This window comes from Lepus europaeus, chromosome 11 (genome assembly GCF_033115175.1).
Source record: "Lepus europaeus isolate LE1 chromosome 11, mLepTim1.pri, whole genome shotgun sequence".
Lineage (NCBI taxonomy): Eukaryota > Metazoa > Chordata > Mammalia > Lagomorpha > Leporidae > Lepus > Lepus europaeus.
In genome coordinates, this window is record NC_084837.1 from 41,118,657 (window position 1) to 41,142,045 (window position 23,389).

The 23,389-nt window shown below is 43.4% G+C and overlaps 1 protein-coding gene across 2 annotated transcripts in view; it reads right to left on the reverse strand.

Annotated features, from left to right (window-relative positions):
• The window catches only part of NPAS3 (neuronal PAS domain protein 3), a 913,697-nt gene that overhangs the window by 44,397 nt on the left and 845,911 nt on the right, over window positions 1–23,389 (reverse strand). For both annotated transcript variants that reach the window (XM_062205293.1, XM_062205292.1), the window contains exon 7: window positions 17,275–17,393. In XM_062205293.1, coding sequence (XP_062061277.1) covers window positions 17,275–17,393 — 119 coding nt within the window. The remainder of the gene's footprint in view (window positions 1–17,274; window positions 17,394–23,389) is intronic.

The window sequence follows — 23,389 nt, forward strand, 5'->3', positions numbered from 1 at the left end:
TCATCAGAGTTCCGTGGCAGAGTGATTAAGGTCATCGCTTCTCCTGCACTCATTGTTGATTCTCCTCCCCTTCCAGATCCCGTCAATCATCAGGCATGGGACTTCCCTCTTTATCACGGTCCTGCTCTTGATGTCATGACCATCCCAAGTGCCATTTCGCTAATAAAGAATCCCGAAGTCCGGTGTCTGGACGCCTTGGTGACACCTTCCTAAGTGGTTTATCTCTGTCCCCACTGGGGTCTGTCTTGATTTTGCTGGTCTCTTGAAATTATGCTCAGCTCAAGGAAGGTGAACCATGAGTGATGGGATTTCCCTCATGGAATTGTTGGGAGCATCTGCTGGTGTTAAGGCCAGGGCTTTGGGTGACTTATGTTCTACTAAGTCACCCAAAATGCCATTGATGAGCTCGTTTTTATATTAGTCGTTGAATATAGAACAGTTGCTTTTAAATACCTCTACTGAAGTGCCTTCTTTTACCTTTTAATTTATAGGTAACTTTTATTTTTCTGGAAGCTCTACTTCACTAGAATAATTAATACTGTATAGCTGTTAAGCTATAGAGTTTAGATTCTAGTGATATGTGTGAGTCGATTTCTGTACAAATATTTTATTATTTAAGTAGTGGTCAATTTTTGTGCAATTGACCACATGACTCTGTGGTAGGCTTATTGGGTCATAAATATGCCTACTGAATGATGTAGCTACTCTGGAAAACCATAATCAGGCTTTGTGTCAATAGACCTATTTTTGTAATTCTGCTCTCACCACCAAAAGACTAAAACAGTTTTGAAAGTTCACTGCTGTTTTAGTCCTCTTAATCATTCTGATTTTCTAAATGACATGTTCAAATTGCAACACAACTATTAAAAGTAAACTATCCAACTAATGAGAGCTGACTCGCCTTGTGCTGTACTGTAGAACCATCAGGAACAGTTTGGAAACAAGTTATTCTCCATGAATGGGGCTAGAGTTATTCATAATTTAAAAAACATTGCTGTCCTCTACTCATTTCCAAGAAAAGGATTCATGGTTAAGACGTGAATTTTCATGATCCTACCACTTGCCTTCTCCTTTGTGCTGTGCCCCATCAAGCAAGGGAAGACACTGGGAAGGTGACTGGTGGTGAGTTCCAGTAATACTATAAGAAACAAGTGACACACTGGTCAGGTTTCCCTTGGAGCTAGAAATGTCCATGCTGCCCTTGTGTTATCTAGGATCCGCTGCCTACAGTTGACTTGGGGCTTTCTTATATGGTTCTCACTAAGGACTTATCTGCTGTATCTGTGGTCCCCTTTATGAGATAACACATGGCAGTTATCCCAAATGACTCCAAACCAACAGCCCAGTGAAAAACGTGCATGCTTCAAAGAGGCCTCAAGTATCTGTTCTGCCAGCCCCACCACACAAGTCAAACACCACATCTACCAACCTGTCAGTTCTACAATCCCGTGAATTCAAAGAGGGAAGGGGAGAAGAGTACAGGCAGAACTCCCAGAAGGATTTGTTCTTGGAGACAAAGGACAATGAAGATGCTTTGCTGTTCTCTAAAATTGATTATCTGATTGTAACCCGTCTTTTGGAAATTCCGTGGGATGGGGCTGAGACAGGAACCTCAGGACTGGCATGCAGTCATGCTTGCCCACTCTCATTGAAACCACGGCCTCCTGACACCCATCATCCCAGCATGGAGCCAACCCTGGGGCCGGGCCCCAGCCCACTGACCTCCCTCTGATTCTCTATATTCCATGAAAATGAGCTCCGAGAGGCAGGGAACTGAGCAAGACTGCAATGGGGCTGCTCTGGCTTCCCTAGAGGGGCAGTATACCAATTGCATCCTTTCCTTTATTCCTCTGTTCCTTGCTGCTGTCCAAAGACCCTCACCCCGTTCTCTCCCTGCTGAAATCCATGATGGAAAAACCCATGATTCAAAATCATACTCTGCGCCATCCCTCATACCCGCCTCTTTCCTTAGGGCTCAGCATTGAGGAACATCAGTGCAAAAGCCCTCTCACAAGAGACAACACTGCCATTCGGCTGCTCCAGCGCTTGCATCCACCTCCTTCCTTCTCCAGCTACCACCGCAGGGGGGTCCCGGGGCACGTCCGCGTGGCTCTTTGTCCTGCTGCTCATCACCAGTTACCTGATTTTCTTAATAAGCTCAGGAATCAACCTGATTTTGCTGTTTACAAACATCTGAACCGAGGTTAGACCTCAACCCCAGGTGCCTCTTTGGGGCTGAGGGGTCCACCCAGCCCCAGGCATTAGGAACTGAGAGAGGGCAAGCTTCAGGAATAGCTCATTTTCTCCAGGTTTTGTTGCACCTGTCCCATGCATACATGCTCACACTTGCGGTGCTAGAGAGGACAACGTTGAGAGGATCGAGTGTGGTAAGCAAAGGCTCAGGGAAACACACCTCGCTTCTGCAGCAAGTGTTCTCATTGGTTTGCCTGTTGTTGCTGAAGTCCGATCTAGGAACTTGTGGATTTTTCTGGCTATGTATTTCTGTGTTTGGTGGGGCGTTGGCTCCATGATCTGATCAAAGCAGTCACTAGATGAACTGGATCTAGCCAGTGTGTTGGCTGCTTCTCCTCCTCCTCTTTTCCTCTCCACTTTGGCTCTGGGATCTGAACTAGCTGAAATCAGTGATGGACTTGACTTTGTGGCATAATAAATGCCTCACCACACAAGTGCAGTCACACAGGAAAGGCTTGCAAATGTTTTCTAGAGCAATCCTTATACATTCTAGAGTTTGTGGTTTTTTTTTTTTAAATCAATTTAGCAGAATCATCTTAAGCATATTTGAGAAGTATGATCCTGACAGCAACAGAGCAGAGTTTCCCCCGAGGCAGGTGCTGTTTGCAGAAAAACAATATTATTGATAAAAATCTTAGCATATTGGAACTTGGACTGGAAACTACATACATCTTTTTCATTCTTCACATTGGTCCTACAGAGCTCCGTTTTCATAACCTCACATTGCATTTCACTTTCTTCTTGAATTTTTATTTTTGTAAAAGTGTTTTACTACTTCTCCAAGTGCACTAATGAACTGTTCTTTGAGAAGAACTAGCTGTACCAAAGTCGGGAGTTGAGAGGCAGGCAGCATTTGAAGTGCACTCCAAAGATAATGCACAGATTGGGGTATCAGTGATCTTCCTTTTTTACAAGTCTGTATGTTAAAAGATTACATTGGTATCTAGCCCATTTTTCTTGCTAAGTGCTCGTATTATGGGTGAATCCTGGTTTGCAGCATTCTGATACACAGAGTTGAACTTGAGCGTGAAATGTGGAAAAGAAAAATCAGAAAGACAGATGGTAGGCCGTCCTCCCCAAAACTCAATTTCATATTATGCATGTGATTGCTAATAGGCAAGCACTAAAAAACAATTTTCCTTGACGGAGAAAGGCTGATAAATTGTCAACATAAAGTTAGACTGTGGGTGCTCCAGTGATCGAAAGCTCGTCTCTGAGTTTGGTCCCATCAAAGTCGGCTTCTTAGAACAGTAGCAAAATTTATGAATGCAGATGTCTATAAAGTGACTGAAAACAACCCATAACGCTTGTTTGTTTATTGTACAGCAGCTCTGTGGTTGCTTTAGTACACGCAAAGAAACCAAACATATACCCACACCCATTTTTGTCCAGCTCTCTCCTTCTAGCCTCTGCATATGGTATTGAAAAAAAGCGAAAAGCCAAGGGAGGTGTGATAGCTGCTTCTATCCTGAGAGCTGACGGAAACAAAAAGATGTGCTCTTCAATGGGCCTGGAGTGGTTTGGGAGTGTATTCCACAGGGTTACACTGGCTGTGCGGCCACCGAGGTAAATGCAATTGAGAGCACTGATTATCCGCAGAACACAAAGATATTTGAGAAAGAAAAACAAACAAAATCAAGCAGATAAAAAGCGACTAGGCTAATGATCTGCAACATAAAGCCCCACAGTTTCATATTATCCAGGACAAAAAGAGAAAGCTAATGGAGATGCTGCAAAGAGGAAAAAGGATGAGGTAGGGTTTTTTTTTTTTTTTTAATTTATCTTAAAAAAAAGTAATTAAGCAGTCAATCCAAGAATATTAAAGTTTATTTTCTGGAGTTAATGAGGAAGGTTGAAAATTTGTTCATATTGAAAATCTAGTAGCCACATACTATATATTTGATTTTTAAAAAATTACAATACCAAGCCCTTGCCTGGTTATAAAACTCATATTTTATGTTACCAGTTACTGTTTGAGGGCAATTTTTAATTGGAGATGAATTGTAACAGGATCTTACTGGAACAAAGTGATTGAAGTGCTAAGATAACACTGTTTACAAACATTGCCACAATTAGTACAAAGGCTGAGTAGCTGAAGAAAATCAGAAGTGACTGGAAGAACAAATGATGATGCTAATGAGAAAGCAGTCATCAACTTTACAGCCTGGGTTTTACTAAATGAGATATCTAAGGGCAACCTTAGCTGTAGGCTTTGCTCATATTGTGCCAAAAAGAGGTATGTCCAAGAACCTGCGTACCCCATGGTGTACAGACTCTGTGCTTTGGTCTGTATGATGAGGTCTATATGATGCTTTCTGCTTTGGATTGATTTTGCAATCCGGGATCTCAATGCATAATGATTTTAGTATTTTTTTTTCTTGAGTTACTGGGTCTAGGAAAATCATACTCCTCCCCACCCCCCATTTGAAAATGTCTGTGTATATGAATAGTCTGAGAGGGGAAGAAATTCCATGCACTCATGTTGTAAGAATGGTGGGAGGAAAAATACACTGAGAAAATCTAAAAGGAATTATCTAGTGACTGAAGTCCACATTGTCTTCCACCTTATAGACTAAGAACAACATTTGTGATCTCCTTATTAAAAATCATGTTCTTTTTTCTTAAAATGAATCCCCAAAATTTGGTTAACCTGAAACACTCCTCATCTTCATCCATGTTACTCTTATCACTTCTTAGCCCACGTGGCTGGTACTGCACCCAGTGAAGCCTCCTACTCCTGCCTGAATTTCACGAGTCAGGTTAGATGTCTTCACTTCCGGTGACCACCAAATTTCTTTCTGCTCCATGCACTTGATACCTTGGTCCCTTTCCTGACACGGTTCCCTCTATGTAGAGAGTTCCCTTCCCTAAAATGTCTGCAGGGTGAGGCTGTCCTTTAAGAGGTAGCTGTCTGATGGTCACTTTGAGAGTCTCTCCTTGTCCCCAGACAGAATTACTTACTTCATTCCATTGCCCTTGGAACTTAACCTCTTTTATAGCACAAATCACATTATCTCATACTCATTTCTTTGTGAGCTCTGTAAGTCTAGACTGCTATCTGGATCAAGGTCTTGATTTTATCTGTCTTTGTCTTTCTAGCACCCAGCACAGTGTGTAATACACGACAGGTACACAGTCACCATTGGCTGCACAGTTGAGTGAAATACATTCCTAAATACATCAAGCAAAATGTGATGTTGAGAAATGAAGATCATAGATGCTTTTTGGTGACACTTGACGTCTTTTCTGTGTTCTCAGGTTATTATGCCCTGATAAAGCTTGTTTTCAAAAGAGTTTGCATAGTGGATGTAAAACTTTGGGGGGGAAATTACCTTCCGAAACTCTAGTTGGGACAATTAGATTTAGTTATTTCCTATCCTTCTGGAATGAACTGAAGTAGATAAGCTCTAGGTTCAGCAGATGCCTTGTTCAGCTTTTTGGAAAGGCATGGGGAGTAATAAAACTTTCCATTTTATCTTCAAATAATATTGCTGAAATGTCACCTCATTTTTGATGTCAGTGATGATTTCTTTGTACCTCCATGGTGTCAAGAGAGAATTATTATTATTAAAATGACACATGACTAAGGATGCAGAAGAAAATAAAAAGAGGAATAGCTGAAATCATTGTAACCCAAACATTCAACACATCCTGTTTGGATGGAGCCTCAGTGTTGGTTACTGCGAACAGAGCTGCTCTGGAATATCACAGTTGTGTAGAAATTATTCAAAGCAGGGAGTAAATCAAAAGCAGGTACCTGCGACTTTTCAGGAGCAGAGGCCCATCCTTTCAAAGTTTTCAGGACCTGGTGGTGTGATTAGAAGGTGTGATTTATAAATGCAAAAGGGAAGCTTCTTCAGGGGCCAAACTGTCTCCTGGGCTCTGATTGGGCCAGCTCCACTGAGGTTTTCCCCAAGGGAGAACCTCTGGGCAGGGAGGAAGACCAGACAGGGACCTTTCCATCCTGTGTGCTGGGTCTCTCTAGGACATTGCCAGTGAGGTCTGCTGGTTCTGACCTTTATTCCACTTTTTCACCCACTGAATGCTTGACTTGCCATCTGTGTCCATGTCTGGGTTCCAGTTCACCATGCTGGCACACAGGGTTCTCTGAGTGCTTGGAGAATCTGGGTACATTAGACCCTGCCTCCATTGTGTCCCAAAGATCAACTTTACAGAACTTAACATTCCTTACTATGCTAGGGTGCTTGGAAGGATCTGGCCGCTATGGGTGTTTGGGCAAATTGCATCACTTTCCAGATCCTTTGAATGGAAAGAGAGAAAAGACATATTTCATAAAGGAGACAACAGTTCATAATAAGAAAACCAATCCAAGACTATTTTACACTTCCATGACAGAGTTGGACAACTTATGCCATATTGTTAATTCCACTCATCATTAAGGAGCATTTACACAGGACTCAACTGCTGGTGAGAGTATCGTGTTCTATCCAGAATGTCCCAAAGGGCTAAGCCCTAAAATATAGAGTGGAGCTGAACAGAATATGATCTCAACCAGTGATGACTGGTGAACACTGAAGGCAAGTTCTATTGTTCAGTGTGTTTCTACCAGGGACTAGAAGCCCAGAATAATCAGGCTGCTTGTCCAACATTGCAGAACAGGAAAGAAGCAAAATGCTGGCAGGGGATGACATTTTCTGCTCCCCCCACCAGGTGTGCCCTTATTAAGCCACTCTGTTTTCCTGACTTCTACAAGGAATCATGAGTTTGAAGGGCAGTTGACAAGGGGCTGTTGAGGACTGTTAAATATATTCAGAACTACCAAGTAATAATCAAGTGTCTCTTGACTGTGCTTCCAGAGCTCTAGCCTCTAGAATTGGGTACAAGTGGGGTATAAGTTAAATACACATTGATTTTTAAAAAACTGAATTGATAGCATGAAAATATGTCTTACAACATGTCAACCATTAGTGGAATTTTTTTTTTTAAAGGAAAAGGAAGAAACTCTCATTAGGGCCTAGAAGCTAAAAAATCATATGAATTCTACTGGCTGCATTTGTGTATATCTAAATTCCTTTTAAAGGAAATGGAATACTGACCCAAAGAAGAAGTATGTTCTGGCTTAGAACAAACCAAGCCTGATATTTATCAATTGAATTTTTTTAAACAAATGCCTACTGAATTTCTACTGTGTGCCACCAACTGTTCTAGGAACCTGAGCACTTCAATGCAAGGGAAAACTGATGTACAAATACACGTGCAAAACAGTGTTGGTTGTGTTAAGTGCTAGGAAGAACAATAAAGCAGTGAGACATGGCATCTGATGGGGGTGCAGAGGGTGTGCTTGAGCTCTTTTAGATGCAGAAGTGAGGAAGGTGATGTTTGAGCAGAAAGTGGAGTGCAACATAGGGACCCATGGGACTTTGTTAGACTCCAGGGAGAACAAAAGGCGGGTGTGAAGGCCCTGGTACAGGAAGGTGTAAATGCTGCTATAAAGCAAATGATGACTCATTTTTGGCATTCTTTACTACAGAAAACTGCCAAATGTAGACTGAAAAGTGCAGTTTTCAGCAGGGCAACTTACAGATATCCACTGCCCACTGGTGGTTCAGGTTAAGACATGTGCACGGGAGGAGCCAAGGCAGTACCCTGGCTCTTCTCTTTCACTTGGACTAAGAAGGCTGCATAGCACCTTTGAGGTACAGCAGGTGACAATTCCCTCCCGCAGAGGATTCTGCTCGCAGTATGGACATGTTCTAACCAAGCTGTGGAGCCCCATGGGCCACAGCAGCCTAGAAGCTCTGCTTAGTCCAGAGACCAACAACATCAATTTGTCCCAGGCACTACTTCATTTCTTGCATTAAAGGACTATATTAGTCTTGCCATGACGCTAAATCAATTCCAAAGAAAACCATTTCATATGTGCTTCTTTTGTTAAAGGGATAGATGATGTATTTCAGTCATACTTTGTCTCTTCTAATGAAATCAATATTCAAGACTCTTAAGCAAGAGAAATTTCCCAGAAATAAATGCCTTTTCTCTATTTGAAAGAAATCATCTATTATTCTAGGGATCATACAACTTCCAGGAGACAATCTGAACTATTATCAATGGATGACGACTTGTCATAGTGATGGGTGCATAGGCAGAGGTAAAGAAGGCAAAAGTTTGCATGGTCTTGATTGATCCTTATCAAACTGATATTTCTAGTTCCACAAACATGATATTTCACATGTGGAAATGTATTGGGCACCCACAACAGGCCAGGTATCCTGCATTATCTCATTTTATTTCCCAGCAGCCTTATGAATTAGATTCTATCGGTACTTAGACTTCACGAGAGAGGAAACAGATACTTAGGGAAGTTAAACCATTTACTTCAGGTCATAGAGCCAGCAATGCAGGACTATGTCCAAATTCTTGGCTGACGTCACAGCTTCAGTGCTAAACCACTCTTTAGTAGAGTCATTTTGAGATAATAAGGGTCAAACAGGTAATGTGTGTGTGGAAGCCCTTGAAATTTGTAGAGTTAAATGATGGCTACTTCAGACCACTGGATCAAGAGAGGACTTGAGGGACACAGAAACTGTGGGCTCTTGCAGCTGTTAGTAGGGTGCATTACAGAATGGAGGCCTGAAAACAAGGTTGAACTGCATTTGTATTTGCCTTTGCATTTTTATGTCTTCCTGAAAACTAATTTGAATGGGCCAGGGTCTCACACTAGGGATAATTATATAAACACATCCATGAGGTTGAGAATGCATTCACAGAGATGTTAGCCATAATTTTTGAAGAGCATGAGTTAGTTAAAAGGCATAATATACAGAAAAGGCTGCTGATGTTTGCATCAACGATGTCACTTTTAAAGACATCATCACTTCTGTTATTCCTAGCTAGCAAAAGCTCAGGAAAGCAACCTAGAAAGATAGAGCAAGGCAGAGAGGGGATACTGTTACTTGTACATTCTTTCTAAAATCTGTGTATCTGTAAGTTAGCAACATACTTGGGCTGCAGTCACTGACATACTTAGAATTTACAGATACTTCACAATATGGTGAGTGATTATGCCTCTAGTTGGTAAAATAGCTAGCTGATTAGGCCTGGCAGAAATGACATAGCACGAGCTGCAACTACTATCAGGCCTGGGTAATGGGAAATAAACTCTTTAAGATCAGAAACAATGTCAGCTGTATTTAAAATGACCCTGGAAACCACGCTGTAATGGACAATTGTGCAGAAGTGAGCAGAGACCAGAACAAGATAATAGGATTTAAAAAATTTGATTTTATTGGTTCTCTCCTCCATTTGCATTTTTCATCAAGATAGCCTCTGCCTGTAAGTTGTACCCTGGAAATATTTTTTTTTCTCCCTCAATTTATTCTGGATGTCTGGGTTGACTGAAAGGCAATAAACGCGTAGCCTTAGAAAGCTTGAATAGGTTGACAGAATTTTTGGTCTCTCCGAAAATTCATCTATTGATTTGACAAGACAGTTACATTTTGCGCGGCTTGCAATACTGTACTCATCATTTGAAGACAACACAAAGCTGAAGCTCAAGTTTCAGGAGGAGCATTGATATGCCTGGGCACCTGGAACGCCCCTGCGTCTCAGATTGGAAGCGAACATCCAGAAGGCAACTGGTCTGTCCGCACTGTGATGGGGATGGAGACACTGCGAACTGATGCGTTTAGTGTATGTGCTTAGGAATCTCCGGAGCAGCACTGCTACTTCATGGCTCCCTACGTTAGGGCAGGCCACTAAGCTGTTTGTTTCCTGCTACGATTAAAACTCACTGCACATGCTTTGTCCTTTTGGGTAAAGACAGAATAAGTCTTTTTATGACATGACTGTCCATAGTCCTAGCCATCTCTGAGAAATCACGGGGTTGTGTCAGAAGACAGAATATTTGCAAATCTTAACTAATTTTTAGAAAGAGAAAGTACCCAAACATTCATCTACTGAAAAAAAAAATTTGATCGATGATTTAATAGAAAGAAAATAGTGACTACCAGGGACGATCATGGAGTCCAGATGAATAAGTGATGCCAGCATGATTCTATTTCTCGTTTTGGAAGAGGAATCCTCACCCTGAGACGTGGTGTGTTTGGATTTTAGCACAGCACTGATATTCCCAATTACCTGGCAGACAAGGTGAATAAACGGGAGCCAGATAACGGCTCAGTCATTGGGATCCTGACTATTCCACTGGTGACATCTGAACAACACTGATGTCAACCAGCAGAGTATCTCGTGGTGTGTTACAGGACATGGTACATTAACAATAACAGTTTTCATTGTATCTCAAAGGACAGAGTATGCATTCAACTCAGTCAACGTGTATTGAGTGGCAACTGTGTGAAGCATGCCATGCTAGGTGCTGGGAGAAGAAAGCAGAGTAAGAGTACCCAGCATCCAGTGTGGCATATCGGAGAGAAGTTGTCATTTGAAATCAGAAGATCTGGATGCTTCTCAGTTTTGCCATTTGCCAAGTGTGTAAGCTTAGATGAGTCAATTCACATTTCTGTACCTGTGTTTTACTTATTTTCAAAACTGAAAAAATGACTACCTAAAAGAATTATTGTGAAATTATAGAAAGTATTTCTAAAAATGGGAAGAGGATGCTATGTCATTTCACTTAAGATCTGCGAAAATTGTTTAGGTGATATACTACTAATAGCTTCACACGGCATAAGGAAAATCTAAAAATGGTATCTTGGTCTCAAGAATGGATAATTTTACTTACATGCATTAAGGGAAGTGACAAAAGAAGTGACAATTGTGTGGTTCCATATTAGATTAAGTTTTTCAGGTGTCAAAAACTTCCTTGAAGTGTGACAGAAAGATATCTTAGGAAAAGAAAACAGCACCGTGAAAATCAAAGCAGTGTAACTATGCGAATGTATTTCCAGATAGACAATTGGCCTGATGTGGCCAGAGTGTTGGTGATAGGAGTTCCAAGAGAGAATGGTGGAGGTAGTCTGGGGCAAAGGTAAGCTGGGCTCAGATTCTTGAATGTGTTGGTGCCACGAACCGTGGACGACTCAGCAGCGGAGAAGTGAGTGAGTGTTGGGGCTTTGGGGGGAAATGCTAAAAGAAGAAGAACATAGCCTGGCGTGAAGTCAAATCTTTGGGGAAGTAATCTGGAAATTTCTCACACGGGATCTGGAAAAAGGCACTGGCCTGGAGGAGTGGAAACAGGCGCAGGTAGCTTCAATCAATTTTGGCAGGTGCATTCTAGGGTCAGGGGAGCCAGAATAAAGGGGGATATCTTAGTATCGTGGACTTTGTTAATACTTGAAACCAGGAAGTAAAATTCCAGATGACTGATACAGTAATAATTCCCTCCTAGTTTACTGTCATCTCGAGACTTATTAACAAGAGCAAGTTTGCATTACAAAGAGCCTTCAACTTTTACACTGACCTAGCTGTGACTTTGACATTGGGAACTCCAGTGATCAACCTTGTGGCTTCCCTAAGTGAAAAGGAAGGAAAGGAAGACCAATTGCCATTGAAAACAACTCTTCCTGACTACAGATTCGAGTTTTCAACACTAGGTGTAATATTTCTGAGATCTGTTTTTGGAGGAGTCTTTTGAATCCTTTATGCCTCTAGGGATAATCTACCAAAGTGTAAATCTTAGTTTTGTACTTTTGCGATGGAGGAGTTGGGGTATTTCGCCAGAGGGCTTCAATATGTATTAACACTGGATTGATACACGGGAGGAAGGAAAGGGCTATTGCGGTTCCGCTTAACGTGGGCCCAAGAACTTTCATTAGCTAAATAGCACCCACTGACTTAAGGCTTCTGTTGGTGTTTCGGTACCCTCCTACGGCTGAGGTGTAGCAGCAATCCTGCTGATGGTTTTCCTTCCATGATTCTATCCTAAGGAAGCTGCACTGAATTTCAACCGTCATTTGGTTCAGCACCTAGCTACCGGTAAATCCATTCCCAAGACATCCCAGAAGAGGAACCGTTGGCTTTTCAGAAACGTCACTACACGCATCCTTCCTTGGCAATACCGCGTTGACATGGGTCATGGAAGGAACTCTCAGAATCCGAAGGTTTCACCTCTGTGAAGGCCTTGGAGACGTTCTCAGTGTTACACACACCTGGCAGAGGTTTTTCTCTCCCTTTGTCTCTGTTTGCCACTTTAGGCTGCTGTCCTGTGCCATTCGAGGTAGGACACCATAATGTGTGTGGATAGATACTCGGGAAATGACAGCGGTGCTAGTGGCCACTGAAGAGCGGATTAGAAACCGCAAGTCCCCCGCAGAGGAAACTCTCCTCCAAAGACCACAGCTAAGGGGGCGACCCAATTAGTCCTCACTCCTCTAATTTCCCTGATTACATATCTCCTTTTACCCCATGTGCTATACCTAGTAAGTTCCCCCAGACATAGACCTAATCAAGAAGGCAGAATATTGATGCAATGCAATTTAAATGAGAGCTGTGTTAGGCGAAGATACATGACCAACAATGAGAGCTAAACAACAGGGAGGCCCCTAAGGCATCCAAAGTGGCTGGTCCAGATAAGGCGCTACTGTGGATATCAAAGCAAATGAGGACAGAGACAACCGGATGTCAGCTCAGAGCTGGGAAACTGCACTGGAGACTTAGTGTGGCAATCCATGCAGGAACAACTTCCACCACCCTCCATCAAATTAGCAGGTGCACTTCCTTGGATAGAATTCTCACTTATGGATACCTGAATGGGTGTCAGAGTCCTGGAAGGGAGGGTAAATGTAACTCCTTGGGGGCGATGGCATCACCAAGTCCTGATACACTGGTGCTGTGGGATATGGTAAGCTACAAGGGGAGGGTCTTCATCAGGCAAGAGCTTTGCTTTAAAAAACTTCTGTTGTTTAGTTTTGCATATGTTGAAGTCCAGCTCATGCTGCCACCTTTGGACTTAATCCTATTTAACCCCTGAAGCAGATGGGTCAAGAGGGAAGCCTGGGAGCCTAACTGCCTGGATTCCATTCTGGCTCCTCAGCAGCTATGTAAGAGTCATATGAAAACAGTAAAGCATTTCACTCACTAAGGCCTCAGTTTTACCACCTGCAAAATGGGCATGAGAGAATGCAAATTTAGAATACTGGCAACAGAAGTTTTAAAGTAATACTGTTGAATGGGTTAATAAGTATAGAACAATGGGTGCCATAGAGCCAGTGTTCAATAAATGGCACCTTTGCTACCATACTTGCTGTCGGGACCATTAGAACAGATACTAAGTGATGAGAAAGTTAGGAAGGTCCAGTTGCTAGGGTTGCCGAAGAAATGGAGAGAAATACAATGACCTGCACTGGCCAAGGCTTAATATCTTGGATCTTTAAGAGAAGAGAAAGATGCACAGAATGGTAATAAATTTCAGGGAATATTGGGAGTACAGAGAAATTATCATCGCTGTTTCTTTTTATTTGTGTTTACTGTGTGGTGGTGGGGTGATTACCAGCTTTATTGGGATGTTTTATAAGCTGCTGGATTTACTTACTGAGAATGAAAAGATAAATAGGGATGTGATTCAGCTGTGTCATATCATGGCTTCTCATCAGCACTTCCCCTAACTTCCAGAGGAGGTTAATTCATGAAGGCCGGTCCCAGTGGTGGGAGGAGGGAACAGCTGGGTGCACCCAGCTCGCCTGGGGAAGACCAGCTGACTGGAGTCCTGGAGACAGCAGCAGTTCTAGGGAGGGGAACAGGTGCAGGGTGGAGAAGTTCATGTGTCTGGAGTAAGACGTACTAACGGGGTGTGTCACAAGCATGTGGTCACTTTAATATTCTATGATGTGACAAGATCTGAAATAGCCTCTAAATCATTCCCAATTCTGGATGTCCAAGGCTGCACTTTCTGATGTTTTGTTTCTAGAAGGTTCTTTGCTGGAGCAAGGGGTCTTGTTAATCCTAAAAATAAGTTGTTTCAGATGTGGTTTGCTTTCATTTGTTTGCTTGGTGGTCCCTTCTGTTTCACCACTTAGAGGTGATGCACCACCTTCTCGGGGAGACCCTCCGTGCATCCCCTCCCCCGCCAGCCACACTCTCACATCACCTCGCTTCATTCTCTGCATAGGCACACTGTGTGCATACTGGCTAAGTGTGTGGGGCGTGGAGTCAGATTCCCAAGATCATTGTGTGATGGTGGGCATCCTAATTAACACTTCTAGCCTTAGTCTCTTTATCTGTAATGTGGAAACAACAGGAGTACTTTGCCCTAGGACTTTTGTGCAGAATGATACTGTTTAAAAAAAGATTTAGGGGCCAGCACTGTGATGTAGCTGGTAAAGCCACCACTTGCAGTGCAGGCATCCCATAGGGGCGCCAGTTTGTGTCCTAACTGCTCCTCTTCCAATCCAGCTCTCTGCTTATGGCCTGGGAAAGCAGTGGAAGATGGCCCAAGTCCTTGGGCTCCTGCATCCATGCGGGAGTGCCGAAAGAAGCTCCTGGCTCCTGACTTCAAATTGGCCCAGCTTTAGCCATTGCGGCCATTTGGGGATTCAACTAGCGGATGGAAGACCTCTCTCTCTCTCCCTCTCTCTCTGTAACTCTGCCTTTCAAATAAAATAAATCTTTAAAAGCCTCTGTAAAATAAGATTTTATCTTTTAAAAAGGCTCTGTAAACAAGTAATTTATTATATTTATTTGAAAGGCAGAGTTAGAGGGAGAGAGAGAAAGACCGAGAGAGATTTTCCATCTGCTGCTTCACTCCCCAAATGGCTGCAATGGCAAAGGCCAGGTCATGCCAAAGTCAGGAGCCTGGAACTCCATATAGGTCTCCCATGTGGGTGACAGGAGCCCAAGCACTTGGGCCATCCTTGGCCCTTCTCATGCACATTAGCAGGGAGCTGAATCAGAAGTGGAATAGTCAGGACTCGAACCGGCACTCATATAGGATGGTGGCATTCACTAGCCCCAAATGAATAGAACTTGTAAACCTAAAGGGTACTTTAGGTTTTGGAAAAATGAAATAAAAAAGGGAAGTCTGGTGCAAAAAAATTTGAAATGTATATCTTTTCTTATGCTGTGTATTTTCTGTGAACTTGTTTCGATAGAAGACCTATATTGTAGAGCACCTATATGTCAGCTGTTGATGCTTCAGCCTCCACTACCCTCTGAAACCAGTCTCTATTTACTTGTTAAAGTCTGTCTCTGCTTAGAACGTAAATGCCATGAAAAGTAGGCCTCTATTGTTCAGTGCTGGGTTTTTAAGATCTAGAACACATCCCATTCTAGGAGCTCAATAAATATGCATTGAATGAATGAAAGAAGGAAAATTCTATCAGTGTTTAAGATATTAACTTGTCTAAGTTTAGGCCATGCAACAAAAGCAGCTCTCCTAAGGTGTCCATACAGCAAAGCAAACAGAACCCTAGCTATTTGGTCTCCTGCCTAAATTGAAACTCTATTTTATCCATTTTTTGTTTTGTTTTGTTTAACCTATATATCCCACTTTTTCGTAAATCCAAAATTTTGCAGAGATTCAGATCTCTAGTTTGTACGATGAAAGTAAGAACATTCTTTGTTTTCCAAAAATTAAATTCTCTAGCGATACTGATTATAGTAAATATTGTTTTTCCAAACTACATTTCATCCCTTCTCTCCTTCTTCCCTCCTGGGATATATTGCCTACAGAGCAATAAAAGCCAGCAAAGATGAAAGAAGAATGCTGAGAGACGAAAAAGTAGGAGTGGGACGGAACCCCATGGCTCCTAAAATCTGCACTGCAAAGTCTTCCTGGTTTTGAAATAACCATAGTCTTGACCCTTTAGTCTGTTTAGAGAACTCCATGCTTTGCTAAAGCTACACAGCTAAGGAATCCACACACCGTGTTCAGCCATGCAGGGAAACACAGAATGGTCCCAAGGATGGGGTGTGATTTTTTGCTTCCCCTTTGTCACAAGTTGCACAGGGCACAGTAGCGCTGCCCTGCTTCTCTCGCCTCCCCCTCCCTCAGGAGGTTAGGGGGGCTCCACAGGTGCCTGACAGCCAAGGGGCAGCTCAGCTAGAGGCCGGTCTTGGAAGGGCCTGTGCCCCACCTCCCTGCTTCATGTTCTGCAAAACATCAAGGAAAGTGCCTGGCCATGACTTCTATGCAGCTGCTAGTGTCTTGATGACTTCTACATGGTTTCTAAGGACAGATGATCACGGCTGTGCCACCCCCTGACAGTTCCACGGTCACCCTAAAGAACTGAGCTCTCAGAAGTTCGAGACTGGAAAACGGGGAAGCATCGTATGGGCTACAGTCACAGTGCCTTCCGTCTGTATTTGCCCTCCCATATATAATAAATACTGTCGCAGAGGTTGGTTAGTATCTTGTAACACTGATAAGATTCAGCTTGCCAAAAGCATTTCATGAATTTCATAGGTCTTCATTTGTGTTGCTATAGGAACTAGAGTGTTAAAATTCCCTCAGATTAGAAAGAAGGCTTTTCTATCCTTAACCTTAAAATTATGACGATGAAGATTATGACTGCAGATCTGGTCTTTGCTGCTGAGGAACATTTTCTCTGGAGGTGGTGGTGTCAATGGAGGCAAAGGCATGCCTGAGTGTTCAGTAGTTAGAATTTCAACATTTTCTAAAATTCAACTTGGCTTTCTTACGTGTGCATACAAATTCCTGTGGCCGAGATGTTCTTACAAAATTGATAGCCTTTCTCAGGGGTGGGGGGTGGTGGTGGTGGTGGTGGTGGTGGTGGTGGTGGTGCTGCTGCTGGTGGAAGGAGGAAGTGGGAGAAGTACATTCTAGAACATTCATCTTAATGACTGACACAAGCTCAACTCACCTTCTCCATCACAGTGAATGGCCTGTAGGTACCACAGCACCTGGTGCACTGTTAGCTAGGGTGACACTCCAGAGGGCGGCTTGAGTACCCCAGGAATGTCTGAAGTGAGAAGGAGATGAGTAAAGCAGTTCTAGCTTTGAGAAGGGAAGATGACCGGGGAACCCTAGGTGTTGGCCAGGGTCACGTGTGCCAAGTTTATGGACCCAAGGCTGCTGGAAAACTCAATGCAAATGATGTAGAATTGGCCCCATAGGAGGACATAGGTGCCCTCCTAGAACCCACTTACCTTGTATCCTGATGATTTGATGTGCACGCCGCGTTTGGTCAGAGTAGATTTCATTCGGATGAAAAAGGAACGCTCGAGGGTGTTGTCAGTGGTTAGCAGACTGGGGCTGGTTGACTCCACTGAGGAATACAAAAACACACACAGGGTTTAGAGCTCTACACAGGCCCTCAGAGCGACTGCGCAGGTGCAATCCTTGAGTTCCCTAAAGATAAATGACTGAGGGGTGCTAAGAGCATAGTAATCAGTGTACCTCATTTAGAAAATGTTTGCTTTGCAGAAAAGAAAAAGAGAAAAATTAATGTATCTAAAGTAACTCCCTTCCGGTTTTTAACAAGAGCTTTGCAGCCCTTATAACTCCCGGCACTTGGCCAAGTGGGGTCTACTAGTAATTGCGTGTAGCTCACTTTCAAGATACTGGTCCGTGTCCTGAGAAAGAAGCAGCCCGCGTGTGTCCGGGCTCAACCAAGGCCCAGGCAGAGAGGCTTCTGAGGAAGGGCGCGGAGCCTCCCTCTCTGTCCTCCCTGTAAACCTCTTCTTGCATCATCGGCCTCCTGGGGAGTTCCAGGAACCACAAACTCATTACAGTTGGATATTGTGTGCTGACCATATCCTTGGCCCTTGATAGGTTTCCGTCATGGCAGGGAAAAAGCAGCACACAGTCTTCTCCCATGACTCAAGAGAGAGAGATGAGACTGGGACGTGCAGACAGAAAACAAATAAAAACTGCACAAGACATCCACTTCGCATTGCTGTAAGGGCAGAGTCTCCCCATCCCCCACCCAGATAGGAACAGTCTCTGTTTTGTTCACTTCTCTGCTCTAGAGATCAGAAGAAGATCTAGAGATCAGATCTGAAACAATGGAGTTATTCTTGCCTTTTATATGTTTGTGAGCTACACAGAATGTTCTGGTTTAGGAAACTTAAAGTGGCAGTTTGCGGTCTTGATGATCTAGAAATACATTTAAGCAACCAGATCAGAAGACAGCATAAACCCATTTTCATTAAAAAAAAAAAAAATAGTAATGGGCTTCTGAGTCTTTTCCTGCAAAGAAATTAATTTTGGGATAAAAGTATTTATTTACTTGAAAGTCACAGAGAGAGCTCCAATTCACTTGTTCACTCTCCAAATGCATGCAGTGGTCCCAGGCTGGGGGCTGGAGCTGGAGATGGGAACTCAGCCATCTCCCTTGTGGGTGGCAGGGACCCAAATATGTGAGCCATCATCTGCTCCCTCCCAGCGTCTGTATCTATTCGCAGGAAGCTGGAATTGCAATGGGAACGGAGCCCAGACTCTAACCTAGGCACTCTGATATGGGATTCAAGTGTCCCAGCCTTTATCTCAAATGCCTACCTTTAATATTGGAATTTTTAAAATTCTAATACATATTCTACTTTAATTCTTCCTAACAATTATTTTGAAGTTTTTCTTATTTAGACGTTAAAGACAATATGTTCAATGGCAAACAGGGTTTCTTTTGTGTAATCCTGATGCTAACACTAATGTTCTCTAGAGTGGAAGGAAATAGAGACATAAAGAGACTGAAGAATTAAGTATATGTGAAAATAGTTATTAAACACGGGGAAAAGTTGGCAAAACAAGCTATTAAATTTTAAATCATGAACTGTAATCCACATATTTCCAAGGGTAAGTAATCTCGGTTTTCATACTGGATTCAATTCTCAGATGAAAGGAGGAGGAGAACATAGGTACTCTTGCAGTTTGTAGTCTGGGGCTTTTCTTGGCGCTTTCTTCTCTCAATGTGACTGTATTTTGCTGTTTTTGTGGCATTTCTATTCTGGTGTGATGGAGCCACTGACAAGTGTCCCTTTCTTATGTGTCTCTCTTAAGGTCTTTTTTTTATTTTAGAGAGCATGGATCTGATGTCATTTTAAATGTACAGCTTTTTATCACTCGAGGGAAAAGCAGAGCCATGTTATATTTAGTACTTTCATTTCTTCTGATTAAATATGAATTACTATGAAATTTTTCTCATCATCTAACACGCCATAATACGCCAACAGCTTTTTAATACACTATATAAGCACAAACTTCTGCTCTAAGAGTTTAATTTGCCCCTCTAATCCAATCACATCAACCTTATTTCTCTTATCAGAGATTCCCATTTTGAATTAAATGAGCTCATTAGTTTTAATCAAAAGCAGAGAGATCAAAACTTAAACGTAAATGCTTTAGATCAGAACTGTCAGTCAGCCGTGCAGTTCTATTTTACTAAAACACAAGATCAGAGACCCTTAGAACCAATTTTTTCTCGTAAGGGATGCCGAGAGCTTGAAGATGCTATATGCTTTTTTTTTTTTTTCCTTCCTCCCAAGGACAGATTATACATTTAAGGTTAGACTTAATTTATAGCAGTTTTTTCATCCTGGTGGAAATGGAAAATATGCCAATCCACTGTTGTCCCTTTCGCACGTATTGGCCTTGGTCCTCAGAGACATGAACTAACAGTGAAGCCATCAGAATCCAGGCCATAGGCTCAGACTGGAAAATTCAGCTCTGTTCAGCAAGATTGGGTTTGCCAACAGCTGAGCAAAAATGAAACATCCCGGAGAAGGGAAACGTATTTTGGGGCTAGAATCCTGGATACCCTGACCCAGCCACTTAACTGCGGAAGGGTGGGTAATTCAGGCATTGTGAGAAATTATTGCTTTCCGGATGGAAGCCGCATGGCAAAACACTTCAAGTGTACATTACAGTCCACAGCATGGGTGCTTCCGGCTGGGTGAAGACACAAGTTTCGAATGAGCTGTGGAGCCACACTCTGTTTCGTGCCCTGACTGAGGCGGGAGGACGGTACCCTCCATGGGTTATGGCAGTCACCGCCTTCACAGACAGGGCAGCGCGAATGACAAATGCTTCATTGGAATGGAAACTGGTCCTTAAGCTTTGTCTCAAGAGCAGGGCACTACACAGAGTCAGCGAGATGGACGGAGGGGCCGCCTAGAAATAAGCTCGATTTCTGAGCACGATTCTCACTTTAATGCCACGTGACCTCCCAGTTCCGAGGAAGGGGCAGCAGTAGCCTACCGTGCTGCCCTCTTCGAAAGGGATGTAGAAGGGACTCACTTACAGTACACTTATGGCCAAACTTCCGCGGGCGCTACAAGGAAGAGGATATTTCACAAATTTGTGGCAAATGAAATGAAAAGATGAGCATTGTGTTTTGATGCAAAAATGCTTAAAATTCATGCACACAGTGGTCTTCAGAAAGTTCATGGAAGGGGTGAACATTTGGCTTAGCAGTCAAGATGCAGCCTGGGATGCCTGCATCCCATATAGGAGTGTCTGGGTGTGAATTCCAGTTCTACTTCTGCCTCTAGCTTCCTGCTGATTCATGCCCTTGGAGGCACCTGGTGATGGCTTAAGTGAATGGTTCCCTGCCACCCAGGTGGGAAATCCGAATCAGGTTCTGAGATCCTGGCTTTGCCCTGTTCTAGCCCTGGCTGTTGCAGGCATGTGGGGGAGTAAGCCAGCATTTGGAAGATCTGTTGGTCCCTTTGTATATTATGAAAACAAAACAAAAACTATGCATCAACTTCAAATTTTTCTTGCCAAAATGAATGTCTTTTTGAAAAAATTTATTTTAAAGGCAGAGTAACAAACAGAACGAGAGACAAAGGGAGAGACAAAGAGAAGTTCTATCTGCTGGTTCACTCGTCAGATGGCTGCGCTGGGCTGCAGCCAGGGGTCAGGATCTGGGCCACCCTCTGCTGCTTTCCCAGGCACATTCGCAGGAAACTGGCTTGGAAGTAGAGCCACCAGGACTTAAACTGATGCTCCAATATGGTATGCTGGTGTTGTAAGTGGCAGCTTCACCTGCTGCACCACAACACTTGCCCCAAATAAACCAGAAGTTCCATGTCAGAGAACCTTCTGAAGTCCCCTTGTATACTGGGTTGACCTAACTGTGACAATAGTGTCACTCATGTGAAAAGATGGGTTCTCTCCATGTGACCCATGAGACTGGCAGCTTTTAGAAGCGAAGCTTTTTGAACTGTCTCAGGTGAGAGGCATGATTTTGATGAAGTTGCCATTAGAGGAGCGACAAGGCAGCATGGCCACGGTGGTATGCATGGGACCGTGGTACTGAACAGAGAAGGGATGTGTGTGTACATGTGTGCATGTGTAAGTGTAGCACGCATGTGTGTAGGAGGTGAGAAAAGTCACCTCTAGACCAAGACCAGTGCTCAACAAAGACAGTGGAACCAGTTTACATATTCAAAGCATCGTAGAGTGCCTTCTAGATAGGCAATGTGTTTCTGTCACTTCTTGAGGCAGGCCATGACGGCTACACCTTCTGATAAGAAATCTGGGATGCAAACCAGTTATACAAGGGGTCTTCACAAAGTTCATGGAAGATGTATACCATGAAAAAAACTGCATGGGTTTCCAATTTTGGGGGACCAAACCACCATTTTTGTTTTTGTTTTTTTAAATTCTGTCTTAGCATGAACTTTTGAAGTTCCCTTGCATCTGCTTCCTAAGCCACAGGCAAACTATGCATAAAGCTGGACTGAATGGTCAAAATCTAGTTGTGTTCAGTTTTGACCTATGCATGACCAAGTAGGAGGTAAAAAACAAAAACAAGATCTGGAAACTGAGCTAAATGGAATGTACTTTCCTTTGCTGAAAATGATTTCAGCGCTTGCCACGTCCGTTCGGGCGTATTTTGTAAAATGCACAGATTACTGTATAGCCAAAGTTGCTGTAATTTTTCCATTGGAAAGGCCACTCTGTTGGGAAATCATAAGTCACCCCTCCTCTGTTGACAATAACTGGTGATGTGGCTGCAGCTCTTGCTCTCTTTATGAAGGGGCAGGGGGCAGACAGGCCGCTACAGAGAGGAACTGAGGCTTCCTCCTGACAGTCGCATCAGAGAACTCGGGGTAGGGACTCTTCCAGCCCTGCTTAAGCCTTCAGGTGCCTACACTCTGGCTGCCACCTCAGTTGCAACCTCGTGAGAGGCCCTGAGCCAGTACTGCCCAGAGAAGTTGTTCCTTCATGCCTGCCCAGCGAAGATGAGGTGCGATGTCTTTATTTTTCCAAAGCTGTCAATATTTGGAGGGATTGTTCTGAGACAGCAGATGATTAGCATAAAGTCCCTGTAGAACCTTTTTAAAGAAAAATCGTGCCTTTTTTGGTAAGCTATTTATTTATTTATTTAAAAGTCAGAGTTACAGAGAAGGAGAGGCAGAGACAGAGAGATCCTCCATCAGCTGGTTCACTCCCCAAATGGCCAGGTTGAAGCCAAGAGACTCATCCAGGTCTCCCATTTGGGTGCAGGGGCCCAAGCACCTGGGCCATCCTCTGCTGCTTTCCCAGGCACATTAGCAGGGATCAGGAGTAGAAGTGGAGCAGCCAAGTCTTGAACCTGCACCCATATGGGATCCTGGTGTTGCAGGCATCAGCTTAGCCCGCTATGCCACAGCACCAGCCCCAAGAGCTTACTTTTTTTAATGTATATAATTTGCAAAAGATGCTACCAGCACAGCCATCTATGAGACTATCCCATCCTGAGAAGCAGGGCTGGTGCCTTGTTGGTCTTTGTCGTATCTATTTCCTGCTCTTCCCTGGGCTCCCTCGTTCCCTTCAAGTGCCTAGGATTGTGTTTTACACAAGTAGCATTCAGCTCTGCATGTGGAAATAAAGAGATATTCAGATGGTTTCTTTTTGTCCCTGCCACTCTCTCATAGGAAACAAGATCTGGTCTCAAAACAGTGGCGTGGTGGGGGAAGAGGAGGGAGGGACCATTACGTCCTCCCCTTGGATTCATTCATCTCTAAGGAAGTGATTTCTGCACAGTGTTCTTTTCAGAGTCTTGGTGGCCAGGCGGGTGTGTCGTCAAGAGTATTGGCCTGATTTCTCCCAGAATGAGGGAACACTTCGTCCTCTGTCTTTTGAGAGTTGGTTTTCACCCCGCTGGCCTGTCTTCTGGGATGTGCCAGGGAACTCGGATGCGGGCAGAGGTCCTGGGTAAACTAGAGTGGGTGGTGAGGCAGTGCCTCCTTTTTTTTTGTGGTCACAGCTTGCACCAGCCTCTGCTGACAATGCAATTGTAGCCGCTACTCTTTGGCTCGCCCAGCCTCGGGGCTTGCT